Genomic DNA, 14065 nt, shown 5'->3' with positions numbered 1-14065 from the left:
TCAGGAGGCACATGAGGTCAAAATTATTTTCATAACAGCAGCTAGATGGCACAGTAAATAAAGCACTGAATCTGTCTGGAAGTTATTGTTCAGTGAGGTCTGATTCTTGGTGATCACATTTCAGGTTTTCTTGGCAAAGATACGGGAGTGGTTTTCTATTGCCTTTTCTGGCTCATTTTACAGATGAGGAAACCGTGTCAAACAGGGTAAGGTACTTTCTCAGGGTCATACAGTTAGTAAGTATCTCAGGCCAGATTTGAACTCAGAAAAAGGAGACTTGCTGACTCCAGGACCAGCACTCTAACCACTGTAAAGCTTAGGTGCCCCTTGTCTCAAAGACCTGAGTTCAAATCCAGCTTCAGATGCTTATTAGTTATGTGACCCTAGGTTATATCTAATGTCCCTTTCAGTTCAGGCATCCTGTCCTGTGTTTGTAAGCCCTGCACTGACACAACCAGGGGCAAAGTTGGTGGTATTATGAGTTTCCACGAACAATGAGGTAGCTCTCAGTCTGGCGAGGAAGATGGGACTAAGGTCCCTTTCAGCTCACTCAGTCTATGAGTCTGTAAATGCCCAAACACATGGCCTAGATAGTAAGGGGAGACCAAAATATTAGTTGAAGGCTTCTCAGAGGATGAACTCTCCAGCAGAAGAGTTTTAATCTTCTCTCCTAGACTGGAAATAAATGTCAGAAGCTGCAAAGAAAAGCAGATTTTGGCTATGTCAGGAAAAACTTCCTAATATAGTTGTTCGAAAATGAAATGGGATCCTTGCCTCTCAGATTCCTTATGGATGCTTAGCCCAGTTATCACCTCCTCCACAAAATTTTCTTTGATTTTTCCCTCAAATATTCCTGGAGCACTTTGCCTGGATCTCTTGTTTGCCACCACCTCAAATTATACTTGTGTGCATAGCCTGCCTCCCCAAGTATACTGAAGATGGGAGCTCTTTCTTTTCACTCTTTGGATGGAGCTTAAAAAATATTCATTGGATTGGATAGAAAATGGGCCCTTAGTCCCTGGAGGTCTTGGAGCAGAGCCTGGATAACTACTTGCTGGAGCTGTTGTAGAGGAGATCCTTGGTCAGTATTGGTCTTCAGTCAACATGATTTTATTAAGTACCTACTCTGTGCTAGGTACTGTAGTAAGTGCAAGTTAGAGTAGGCAGCCTCCGAGGTCCCTTCCAACTGTGGAAGCCTGTGTTTGCATGGCTAGGGAGGTAGCAGGCTCTCTGTCCTTTCCCTTGGTTAGACCTGGGGTATTGTGTTCAGTTCTGGGCACCATAATTTATGAAGGACTTCAATAAGCTACAGAGTGTCCAGAGGATAAGCAGGATGAGGACAGTCAGAGGATCATAGAGCTAGGAATATCTCTGAGGGGAAAATCAAAGCAAGCCTTATGTGAGAGGAGACACGCAAGGTGAATGATGATAGGGAACATGAGAAGCAAGGCAACCCATTCCACTTTGGGAAGCTTTTGGGTATTAGGGAGCTTTTCCTTACATTGAGCCAAAATTTGGCTTTCCTTCCAATCTTTAGCATTTCCTTCTAGCCAAGTGGAAGAAATCAGATCCCTCCTTCTGAGTAACTTCAGTTGGCACTGAAGTCTCCTTTTCTTGACTGACCAGACAACCCTCCAGACCACGTGTCTGGGCATTTTTAGACTCATAACTTCAGAACTGAAATGCCATCTGGTCCAATCCCTTCAATTTACAGATGAGGAAACTGAGGTGTAGAGAGGTCAAATGACCTCCTCTGTGTCAGAGCTTAAGGGCCATCTATTTCAATCTTCTAGCTTTAGAAAAGAACAATGAAACATCACAGGGTAAGAAAGCAGCAAGAAAAGACTCAACAAGTTGTGGTATATGAATGTGATGTAATACTACTGTGCTATACTGAGCTGCTTGATTTTAGAAAAGATATTGAAAGACTTCCGTGAAGTAATGAAGAGTGAAATGAAACCAAGAAAATGTTGTATATAGTAAAAGAAATATTGCTCAAAGAACAGCTTTGAATGACTAATTCCTCTTGAGTATCATAAATACTTAAACCAACAAGAAAGGACCCATGAAGGAAGACGCTATCCACCTCCAGAGAAAGAACTGATTAACAGAAGGATATGTAGTATAGTTCTACATATGTGTGTATGTGCACACAGAGATATTTGTGTTTAATTGTAGCTTTCTCTAGCGTGTGGTGGGGAGGCAGGAAGAAAAAAATAAGTGCACAGCAAAAACAAAAGAAAACTTAGAAGAGAGCATAGAAATCAGGGTAGCTTTGAAAACAACGTGTAGCATGTCATATAGGTGTTATTTTTTCCATGCTTTTATATCGAATTCTCTGTGTTGTGCTGTGTACGTAAAAATCTTCTTTTTTCTCTTTTTGTATTTAAGTTCAAAACTAATAATTTTTTTAAATGTTTAAAAAAACCTTTAAAAAGTGAAGGCAGCAAGTACCAGAATCAGAACACCTTAGGGAAATGACAGCTCCTCTCACTTCTGACCCAGTCAGCTGTATCCAGGGTGTGTGCTAGGCATTAGGGCCACAGAGACAAAAAAACTGAGTTATTCTTGCCCTTGACAACTTAAATTGTATTGGAGAAGATAATGAGTATGCTTATTTGACAGACAGATGAAGCATTAACATTGTTCAACTTTGCCCAGTGGGTAGGAGCAGGAAGAAATGGAGGAAGCTCTAGAAAGGCAGATACTGGGGTGATAGAGGGAATAACTGCTTAAGAGTTAGAGCTGTCCCAAAGGGGAATGGGGTGTCTTCAGGCAGAGCCTAGAGGAGCACTTGGAGAGTCCACTGAAATGGGGGTTTGTATTCAAGCATGGTGGGATTCTTAACCTTCTTGGTGCTGTGTCCCCCTTGATGGTCAGTTTGGTGAAGGCTTGGGATCCCTTCTCAGACTCAGCTTATGCAACAGATAAGATGCGTAATGGTTACAAAGGAAACTGATCATGTTGAAACTGAGTTATCTCTCTCTTCTATCTCTCCATTTCTGTGTCTACCTACCTATTCATCCATCCATCCGTCTCTCTGTCTGTCTGTCTATCTATCTATCTAATCTGTCTGTCTGCCCGTCTGTCTGTCTATCTCTATTATCTATCCACCTCTATCTATGCCTATGTTTATGTATGTATGTATGTATGTATGTATGTATGTATGTATGTATGTATGTATGTATGTATCTATCTATCTATCTATCTATCTATCTATCTATCTATCTATCTACCTGTCTGTTTTTCTATCTATCTATCTATCTATCTATCTATCTATCTATCTATCTATCTATCTATCTATCATTCATGGACCCCACGTTAAGAATCCCTGGTTTATGGTTTGAACTTAGTGGTTGCCAAGGTCCCATGAATTCTTGCTCTCTGGAATTCTGGACAGAGGTGAGACTTGAAATAGGTTCTCCAACATAGGTGATAGGATTTGAGTAGGGAGAGAGGGGAGAGCAAGAGGCATGTGTTGCCACCTCATTTTGTCTTCTTGGTACAATGGCAAGACCCTTTCAGTTTGGAGTTAAGCCATATGAGCAGAAGTGTGGAGGTGGGAGTGAGATGGGGGCCAAGAGGAGTTGGTCTTCCTAGGTCTGAGAGTTCATTAATGGGGAGTAGGGAGTGATTAACAGTGGATGGGCAGGTGAGGCCAGATTGTGGGAGGCCATAAATGGCAACTCCCCACTGATAATGTTGGAGTGGCAGCCACACAAATGGAAGTTTGCCCTTGCCTCAGTTAGTAGTGAGAGGTATTAATAGGTATTAATCTCAAAGACTTGACCTTTTGTTCATTTTTTTCTGCCCTTGGTGACAAGAGATTCTCATTAGGTTCACTAATTAAGTCACAAATTCCAATGTGACTTTAACCTTTTCATAACTTCATCCTAGTGCTGGTATGGACCTAAGCCTCTTGTCCTTTTACAGATAAGGGGGAAGGTCCAGACTGGGAATTCATCCAAGGTCACACAGTGTAAGCAGAATAAAGGGAGGTTTGTTTGGGAGTGCACATTGAATGGTAAAGACATTTTACCAGAACCCTTGAGCTTGGGATCCGAAGACTTATTTCCTGCAACACTGACCCTGTCTCTCACTGGCTGTGTTTCTTGGGCCACATCACTGCATGTTTCTCAGACTCAGAGTCAGACTTCTGTAAAATATGGAGCTGACACCTGATGATCCCTGAGCTTTGTTTTGCTTTCTGTGTAGACATGCAGAATTGGGAAAAGAAAGAAAGAATGTTATCTCCCAGGACAGAGAGAACCATTACAAATGCTTTAGCTGTTAACAGGCTTTTCAAAGGGCAGGGATAGGGGCAGGGTGGAGGGAGCAGTAATGACTGTTGCGTATGTCCTTCGTTTTTGAAGAGGATCATGACATCAAAGAAATGATGACATGACTTGCACTTGACTTTGTTTTGAGTGAGGGAGGGTTGTGTAAGGTCACCAGCCTCACTTTCTCCTCCTGAGTCATCTGGATCCAGTGACCAGATGTATTCATCAGGATGATGGTGGCCCAGGATGCAATGGGAGACCTTGGCCTTTTAGGCTAAGGCCTTTTCAGGTACTCACTTAAAGGGAGGTAATGCCTATTCAGTGAACAGACCTCTTTAAGAAGTAGTATGACTTTGAGAAAATAACTCAACTTCTTAGGTATTCACTTTCCTCCTTGGGGAAACAAGGGCTTCGAACTAAGGGACCTCTAGGTCCCTTCCAGTCCATTCAATGACTCTATCAATCTTCCTGCTGACACCCCATCACATCAGGACGTGACCTACAAGTCTAAGTATATGGCACAAGAATTGAAATTTTTTTTTTGACAAAGTAACCTGTCAAAGATTGTCTACTGAGGCACAGATGGGCTGCATTCTGGAATAGTGGAGAGACCATCCCCAGACAAAATCATACATTCTGCAAGTGTTGAAGCATTCACTGAAAGTGAGAGCTGCTGGTATCATTATATCCAGTTCCTTCATTTCACAGATGAATAGAAGGGGAAGAGACTTGTTACAGTAGTGACAGAGCTCAAATTCAAACTGAGACCTTCTTTCTCCAAACTCAGGGCTTTTCCCACTACTTCCCCATCATCTGAGTCAGAATTCCTTATGTTACACATAAGAAAGCTAAAGCCCAGCGACAGGAAGACCCCAGAGGCAGTAAATCATAGAGCCCAGATTCAGACTCAAGCCTTAGAATTCCCAATTCAGTGGAGTCTTCTAAACTCAACAACTACCTAGTCATCTTAGCCTGACCTCCCATTTTACAGAGAACAAAACTGAGACCCAGAGAGGAGAAGCTAATGGCCAAACCACCCACACAGTAAGTCAGAGAGCCAGGGTTCAAGGTCAAGTCAACTGATTCCAAATCAGGTACACTTTCCAGTAGAAAGTCACACAACTTCTCCGCCATCTTGGTCTAACCTTCTCTTTGTACAGATGAGATAAGACAGGCCTAGAGAAGAAAGAAGACTTCCTCAAGGCTGTACAGTAATTACAGTGGTATAGTCAGGACAGGACCCAGATTCAGACTCAGAGTCCAGGTCTCTAACATGAACCATTTTCTAGCTCCAGTCATCATTGGCATCTCAGCATCCATGAGCCTCCCTTCCCCTTGATCCTAACATCTTCTTTCATTCTCAGGCAGACATGTTCTCGGGAGCCATATTCATCAATGTGGCCCTTGGGTTGGATCTCTATCTGGCTGTCTTCATCCTATTGGTAATCACGGGGATCTTCACTGTGGCAGGTGAGTCCTTCAGCTTCTGCTGGGCGTTCTCTATCTGACTCACTGCCCTTGAGCCCCCCAGCTCTTTAGGATTGGATTGGAAAAACAAGACAGTGCCTACCATATGATACCTGAATGAATAAAGTTGAGGTGTTTAGCCTGAAGAAGAGCAGGCTTAGGGGTCCATAATCCCTAATTTCAGGCATTTGAAAGGATGTCAGGGAGCAGAGGGATTAAATCTGTTTGTTTTACTTTGCCCCACAAGGCATAACCAAAAGCAATGAGTGGACATTGTGAAGAGGCAAATTTGGGCTGAATGGATGAGAGAACTGTAACTGTGGGAGCTGCTCCAAGGTAGAACAGGCTGCCTCCAGAAGTAGTGAGGTCTCCGTCACTGGAGACCTTCAAGTAGAGACTGCATCATCATGTGTCAGGGATATTATCGTAGGTATTCTGTAGGGGCAAGGTACATTGCAGCTCTGAGATTTTATGTTTCTGTTACTAAGATAAGAAGGAAAGAGTGTGATAAAAAGGAAGGTAACAGAAGGCCTGTGTTTTAATGATGATTCTGCTTTCATGAGATGTTGGGCAAGTCACGATTCTTCTCCAAACCTGAGTTTCTTAACCAGTAAAACAAAAGTTGTAGAGCTGCTAGGAGTTTGTGAGATCATCAAGTCGCAGTCCTATTGGTCTATACTGCAAAGAGAAAGCACACATTCATTTCCCATCTGTTACCTGGACACAACTCAATCCAAACCAAAAGAATCCAGCCCCAGTATCTAATTGCTGGGATCTGGACATCTGTGGGTTGAAGAGGAAGGCTAAAGAGAAGGGGTCAAGAATTTAGAGGAATGCTGGAAAGAGTTGGATGTGTACATTCTAAGGTAGCAAGTGAATGTCTACTCAAGGGGATCCAGAAGCATCACACACATATGCACATGTACACATGCATGTGAACACATACACACATGTTAGGAAGAGTCAGTGGTGTACAGTCCAAGGCAGTCAAAAACATAACTCACATGCGTGTGCACACACACATACACACACATACATGTGCATACACTAAATGCCAGGGTCAACCCAATTGGTCATACCAATACAATTGATCCAGGCAATGCAGTACAATGTAAAGAGTACATGGCTGGATTTAGGGGGCTTGGTTCCAAATCCCAGCTCCTCTACTTGGGTGGTTTTAGGTCTATAAAATAAAGGAGTTGGATGAGATGGTCTTCTGTGGCTCTAAATCTCATAGATAAACAAAACTGACAGGAACATAGGACTTCACACTGTCTTACTGAGCGTCACAACAACCCTGGGTAAGTTGGGCACTTCAGGGGAGACCATAGATTTGGAGCCAGATAGGGCCAATAAGGCCCTGAGTCTCAACTTCTTCATTTTACAAGGGAGTAAGGCCTGGAGAGGTGAACGTACCTGTCCAAGGCCACACAGTAGTCTTGGACACAAGTGTCTGGCACACAGTAGATGCTTAGTAAATGCCTAGTGATGAATTGCTTGATTGATTTGACAGAGCACAGATTTGAACTCAGGTCCTCAGACTCCTAATGTACCCTTCTCTGCACTGTACGAAACTGTTATTATTATCTTCATTTTTATAGATGAGGAAACTGAGAATCACAGAATTTAAGTGACTTTTCCTGAGCCACAAAGGCAGTGTTTGAACCCAGGTCTCTGGAGACTCCATGGTCACTGCTACATCTACCATACCAGATCACACATGATTCCTGGCCATTATGGCAGAGTGTTGGGTCAGGGACTGGATAGATCAGAGAGGAGAACTGGGAAGAAATAGAACCAAAGGACTCTCCAAAGTGTGTGAGCCCAAGCCATGACAGCAAGCCAGGAATGCAAGGAAGATGTGAGAAGGGAAATACAACATTAAAGTAGCAATGGTTTCTATTGTTAATGCAGTATGTTCCTTCCCCTGAAATCCAAACGTCCTTACTTCTCTCTTCATCCTCGGCAGGTGGCTTGGCCTCTGTGATTTACACTGACACCCTGCAGACAGTCATTATGCTGGTCGGCTCTTTCATCCTCACTGGCTATGGTAAGTACAGCCAGGCCAGGCCAGAGACCTTCCTGGGGGATCAAGGTGAACCTGGGCAGTGGGAGTGTTGGTTGAGATCCAGGAGCCAGGGAACCTGTTCCTGGCTCTGTCCATCTGTCCATCTCTTCAGGAGAGATGGACATTCCTGTTCTCTGAAAATCTGTGATTTTAGCAGTGAAGGACTCTATGAAGGAGCAGAAGAGTTCACTTTATTATGAGAACATTGTGGTCTAATAGAAAGGGCACTGGCCCTGGATTCAAGATGACCTGAATTCAAATCCCAGTTTTGGGCATTTAATTCTGTTGCCAAGTCACTTGCACTTTCTTTGCCTCAATATCCTTTTCTATAAAATGAGTGAATTGGACTAGATGACCTCTGAGATTTCTTTTAGCTCCATAACTGTAATTAGGTTGTAGTCCATGTGTAGTCTACCCATCAACGTCAGGGCACGGACTAGTTAGAAGAACCAACATATAGGTTCCATGTGTTGCTGGTTATCATATCCATCCCCTTCTCTCCTTGCTTCATTGAAGTTACCAGATACATTTCACCAGGGAGCCTTGAGTTCTTTTGGGGTGCAATGTAGAAAGACCATAGCACCTTAAGGATATCTCTTTTTTTGCACAATTTCTCTTTTAAACTATTCAGGAACATCCTGCTGTGCTTCTATGCTTTCTTCGGAATCCCCAGGGTCCTCTGACTAATTTTCTGACTGATTATTTTTGCCTTATGTTAATGTTCAGGCATAAATGCCTGAACTTTCAGTGATTTGGAGATCATTTCTCTTCTGTTATTAATATTTCTTGTTGGTCAATCTGCTTCTACTCAGAGTTTTGAAAACTTGAGTTTTTTTCTTCCTAAGATCTTAAGTTATTTCATTTTCCCCTTTCGCCTCTATTGCTCACTTTTTGACTCCCTTCCCTTTTGTTGGTAGTTTCTCTGAAGGCTGGCCCTCAAAGCTGTCTCAGTTTCTTCCCACACTGGTTAATTCATAGTTCACTAATCTTTGCCACAAATAACTTCTGGGAAGACAGATTTTGGCCCTGCTGTATGCTTTGCCCTTTCCCTCAGGTTCAGTGGAACGCCACACATACCCATACACCCAAACAGTGTACACAGATATGTCCTACCCCATTCTTTGGTGAAGCTCGATAGGGGCATCCATCCTTGATGCTTCCCTGATTCCCTTTGCTTCTATCACAGCCTGATCAAATTTCTTCAGGTTGGATCTCCTTGGCATCACGATGGAGGGTGGCAGAGTGTGGAATTGAGTTCTGTTGCAAGTTTGTGAGTGGGCTTTTGTGTTGTTAGTTCATCAATTTTTTTTTGATTCATATGGGTTCTTGGTATCCTACACAGTGGAAACAGATGAGGCTGCTTTATTTTTTTCATGTAATTCCTGTTTTGAAGAATTATTGTTTGTGAGAATCAGAGAAAATGTCTAGTTTTGCATTTTGTTGGCTATGTAATGCAGAAATAAGACTCTGCTTCTGCAGCACTGGAGAACCCAACTTTTATTTCCCTGGCATGTGAGTTTCCTCCTCCGAAGGGTTTTTATTATGTGGATGTGACCCTGTGTTGCTAAAGGCTCTGCCAAAGAAACACAAATTTTGTCTAGTGCCATTGAGCTGCGAAAGCTTCCCATGTGAGTCCAGTGAAAGGATGCGTGCTTACTATTTGCTTCACACTGGGAAAGACAAAAATGAAGCAGACCAGCCCTTGAGGAATTAGATTTCTATTACAGTGTGGAGTGGTTACTATCTTCATTGGCAATGAGGGCACCCCCATGAAAGTCTAATTGTGAGTTACATGTGCCCTGCCCAGGGTCAGTGAATTTAGAAAATAGTTTAGGAAAGTGTTGTCCAATTATCTGTGCTTTATAGTTGAGTGGGGACCCTGTTGTGGGATTTCATAGTACTCTGTGTCCTGTTGGGCTTGGTGGTCCTAAGGAAGTAGTTTTGTGTTAACAAACCCCTAGCAGGTCAATGACTTATGATGAAATTTTCTTCTTGTACCTATCTCACTCAGTCCATCAATGATAATTTATTAAGCACCTGCTATGTGCCTGGCATTGTTCTAAACATTGAGACAATGTAATGAAAGGTGTTAATTAACTAAAAAGCAAATAAGAATGCAATGCTGGGAACTAGTCAGTGCTTCAATGAGATACAGTTTCATTGGTGAAGTTCACTTTCCTCTCTCTCCCCACACACAACTCCTTCATGCACCAGGAGACAATTTATAGGTATTGCTAGAGTAAATAACAAAACAAAACAAAAAAGCAAAAAACTAACCAAACAGACAAAATGGATCACCTGGCAAAACAACTAGGGATAAGCCACTCTGCGCCCAGTCCTATTCCTCAGATGACAAACCCACGCTGTCCACCACTGAACCAGCACTCGAACTTCCCAGCAGAGCAGAACCTTCCTGACTTTGCACTTGACTATTACCCTCTTTGAGAGTCTGAGGTGACCTTCACTTGACAAAAAGGCATTAGAGGAAGATCAAGAGGAAGGACTATTGGGATCCCATGATGGACACCATACTAGGCACTAGGAACAGAAAAACAGAAAGGAAATCATCACAGCCTTCAAGGAGCTTACATTCTCCTGAAAGAAAATGATGAATTCATAAGTGAGGGTGACATGAGATAATTTGAGATGGAAAGAGAATGAAAAGGGGGATCAGAAAAGGTTTCTGGGAGAAGAGTGGGAAGGACAATAGGTTTGGGACACTATGCATGTGGACAACATTCATGTAGATGGACATAATTATCATGACCTGAGGACAGATTCACCTGATTTGGCCTCTTGACTCCCATTGGATTCTCAGAGTTGTTTTTCTGATTTTTTTTAGCTTTTGCTGAAGTGGGAGGGTATGAGGCTTTCACTGAGAAGTACATGAAAGCCATCCCATCTGTTATCATGGACAAAAATGTAACTGTGAACCCAGAATGCTACATGCCCAAAGCAGACTCCTTCCACCTCTTCCAGGATCCCATCACTGGTGAACTGCCATGGCCAGGAATCATCATTGGAATGAACCTCGTTTCTCTTTGGTACTGGTGCACGGACCAGGTGAGGGGTCCATAAGAGAGGTGAGACCTAAGGGCCACTTCACTTTTCTCTATACCATAGAAAGAATAGGATCCTCTCTCTGATTAGAAGCAAATGGGTTCGTTTGTGATGATTTCTTGGTTGTCTTTCTGGACATTAACCTCAAGAGATTAGGAATATGTCCCCAAGCATCCCCAGATGCCGGAGTGCATTAATTATACATTAATTTATCTAAAACCTTCTCTAAATTCTATTTTAAGCAAGAATTATTTCCTAATTTCTCTTTCTTACCTTGAATTCAGGATTTTTTTCTGCACAAAAGTTCTTGAAAAGTGAAATAATTGTCCTTCCCTCCCCCATCGGTTGATCCATTCTGCCCTTGATTGTGTCTCCTCAACAGCCACAAAATTCCCAGGTTCGCACTGGCTGTAGAGTCCAATATCTTCTTTTTACAGATGAGGAAAGTGAGACCCAGAGACATTTAAATGATTTGCTCTAGGTCACACATGGTGTAAATGTCAGAGATGGGACTGAACTCAGGCTCTGTGATAGCAGAACCAGTTAGTCAATAAGCATTAATTATGCACCTACTGTGTGCCAGGCACTATACTAAGCACTTGGGATATAAAAAGGACAAAAATTCCCCATCCCCAAGGAGCTCATGATCTACTGTGGGGGAAGACAACATACAAATAACTGTATTCAAAGAAAGCTACATACAGGATAAAAAGGAAATAATTAACAGCATGAGGGCACTAGAATTAAGAGGGGATGATGAAGGCTTCCTGTAGGAAGTGGGATTTTAGTTGGTACTTAAAGAAATACAGGGATGTAAATAATCAGAAAAGAGGAGATGGAGCATTCCATGGGAGACAGACAGAGAGAATGCCTGGAGCTAAGAGAAGGAGGGTCTTGTTTGTGGAACAGCCAGGACAGTGTAAGTGGATAAAAGAGTACGTCTTGTGGAATGAGATGTAAGAAGACTGGAAAGGGAGGAGGGGACAAAGTTATGAAGGGTTTTGAGTGCCAAACAGCATTTTGTATTTGCTTCCGGAGGCTAGAGGGAGCCACTGAGGTTTAGAGTGTGTGTGTGTGTGTGTGTGTGTGTGTGTGTGTGTGTGTGTGTCTTGATCAGTAGTCAACTTTAGGGAAATTATTTTGGTGACTGAATAGAGGACAGACTGGAGTTGGGAGAGACTTGAGGCAGCAGACACCTCCCCCTCCTAGCAGCTATTGCAATAGTCCAGGCATGAGGTGATGGGAACCTGTACCAAGAAATGTCAGTGTCAGTGGAGAGAAGGGGACACATTGGAGAGATGCTGCAGAGGTTAAATTCATATGCCTTGGTACCAACTTGAATATGGGAAGTGAGAGAGAGTGAGGAGTCTAGAATGACTCCTAGGGTGGGAGCCTGGGGGACTGGGAGGATGGTGTTGTCCTCTACAGCAGTAGAGATGGAAAGATCAAGTGAGAGTATTTTCAAGATGGGAGAGAAATGGACATTTTTTTAGGCAGTAAGGAATGAGCTAGTAGAGGGAAGAGATTAAAGATAAGAGAATGGGGATGACAGAGAGAGGAGACAATGTGTTGCAGGAGGCAATATGGAATGGAGTGACTTGAGAAGGTAGAGGGGTTTACTTTGGTAAGGAGTTGTAAATTTCATGCTGTGAGACAGAAGTGAAAGAGGACAAAGTGGTAGAAAGTCTATGAATGATAAGAGATGGGGAAGAAGAGAGAAGAGGGAGTTCATTTTTTCTGTAAAATATAAAGTTCATAAAGTTCCCAGTTGAGATGCTGGGGGTAGGGGAAGCCATAGGAGATTTGAAGTGGGATGAAAATATCTGGAAGAGCCACTTTGGAGAGTAGGAACGGGAGTTGATAAGGGTGATACAGGAGTATTGCCAAGCAACAGTGAGGGCCCAGTTCAGATTGTGTAACAAAAATTTGTAGTGGACTGGGTCAGAATATTTTCATGATTTTCTCCACCTTCTCCAGCAGCTCAAATGTAGGAGGTAGTGGAAGGTGGGAGTGATGTGAGGTTTAGGCTTGGCAGGGCACAATCAACAAAACCATACTTTCTCTCCTGTGATACATTTCTCCCATTTGATTCAATACTGTTTTGGCCAGTTGAAACAACACCAAAACAAACCAAACAAAAAAAGCTCTGATCGCACTGTCTGAGGGGCCACATAGTCCAAATGCCTGTCTACAAGATTATCAATAGGTGATTGTCCATCTCCTGATTAAATATCTTCTGTGATGAGGAACTCACCACTTACACCTCCTAGGTTGTACATTCCAATGTTGAAGTGCTGGACAGCTCTAACACTAGAATATCTTTTCTTACACTGAGCTGAAGGCTGCCTACCTGAAACTTCCACCTATTGCTTGAAATGAGAATCAGGCCACCTGTAGGCAGGGGCACCTTTTAACTTGAGTAAGGGAGTCCTGTGGCACCATCCACACTTTCTGTTTCTGCTTCCCTGGCAGGTGATTGTACAGCGGTGCCTATCAGGGAAGAACCTGTCCCATGTAAAGGCCGGCTGCATCTTGTGTGGCTACCTGAAGCTGCTGCCCCTCTTCCTTATGGTGATGCCTGGTATGATCAGCCGCATTCTGTTCCCAGGTATCCTCTCTGACATCTACTCACTCTGAAGCTCTAAGAAACGCTGCTATGGTCCAAGTGTTGGCCACACATCTCCATCTTGTGGTCAGCAATGAATGTCATGATCGTGTTTCTCCACCAGTCTTTTCCCCTTCAAGATCTCATTTTGGGGTGCAGGTTATATTCAGGGGAGTTTGCAATTTGGAAACAATATAGCACAGGGAATTGCACTGAACTTGGGGGTCAATGATCCCTGAGTTTGAGTCTAAGCTTATAATTTATTAGGCATGTGACAGCCCCTTACTATCTGGCAAGTCTGTCTCATCACAGGGTCTGAACCTAATCCATGAAATGAAGGGGTTGAACCAAGTGGCCTCTAAGGCCCCTTCTGGTTCTAGACCTGGTTATGGATCTAGATATGTATGGTACTTTCAGGTTGTGGTGGAATCTTGCTTACCTGGAACTCTTCTGGAATGGGTATTTGAGTTAATTTTCTTTTCTTTCTTTCTTGTTGCTGTGAGTTTGTTTATATATATATATTTTTGCAAATGAAATTGCAAATCTATTATGTACAACTTGATTTTCCTTTGAAATATATAGTAA

General features: G+C 42.8%; 1 protein-coding gene across 3 annotated transcripts in view; it reads left to right on the top strand.

The window, feature by feature from the left end:
• LOC140498050 (solute carrier family 5 member 4-like) overlaps positions 1-14065 on the top strand; it is a 46178-nt gene that overhangs the window by 13469 nt on the left and 18644 nt on the right. For all 3 annotated transcript variants that reach the window (XM_072599380.1, XM_072599379.1, XM_072599378.1), the window contains exons 6-9: positions 5645-5750; positions 7717-7797; positions 10658-10878; positions 13348-13483. In XM_072599380.1, coding sequence (XP_072455481.1) covers positions 5645-5750; positions 7717-7797; positions 10658-10878; positions 13348-13483 — 544 coding nt within the window. The remainder of the gene's footprint in view (positions 1-5644; positions 5751-7716; positions 7798-10657; positions 10879-13347; positions 13484-14065) is intronic.

This window comes from Notamacropus eugenii, chromosome 4 (genome assembly GCF_028372415.1).
Source record: "Notamacropus eugenii isolate mMacEug1 chromosome 4, mMacEug1.pri_v2, whole genome shotgun sequence".
Taxonomy (NCBI): domain Eukaryota; kingdom Metazoa; phylum Chordata; class Mammalia; order Diprotodontia; family Macropodidae; genus Notamacropus; species Notamacropus eugenii.
The sequence above is the reverse complement of the archived record's forward strand: the minus strand, read 5'-3'. Positions and strand labels throughout refer to the sequence as shown.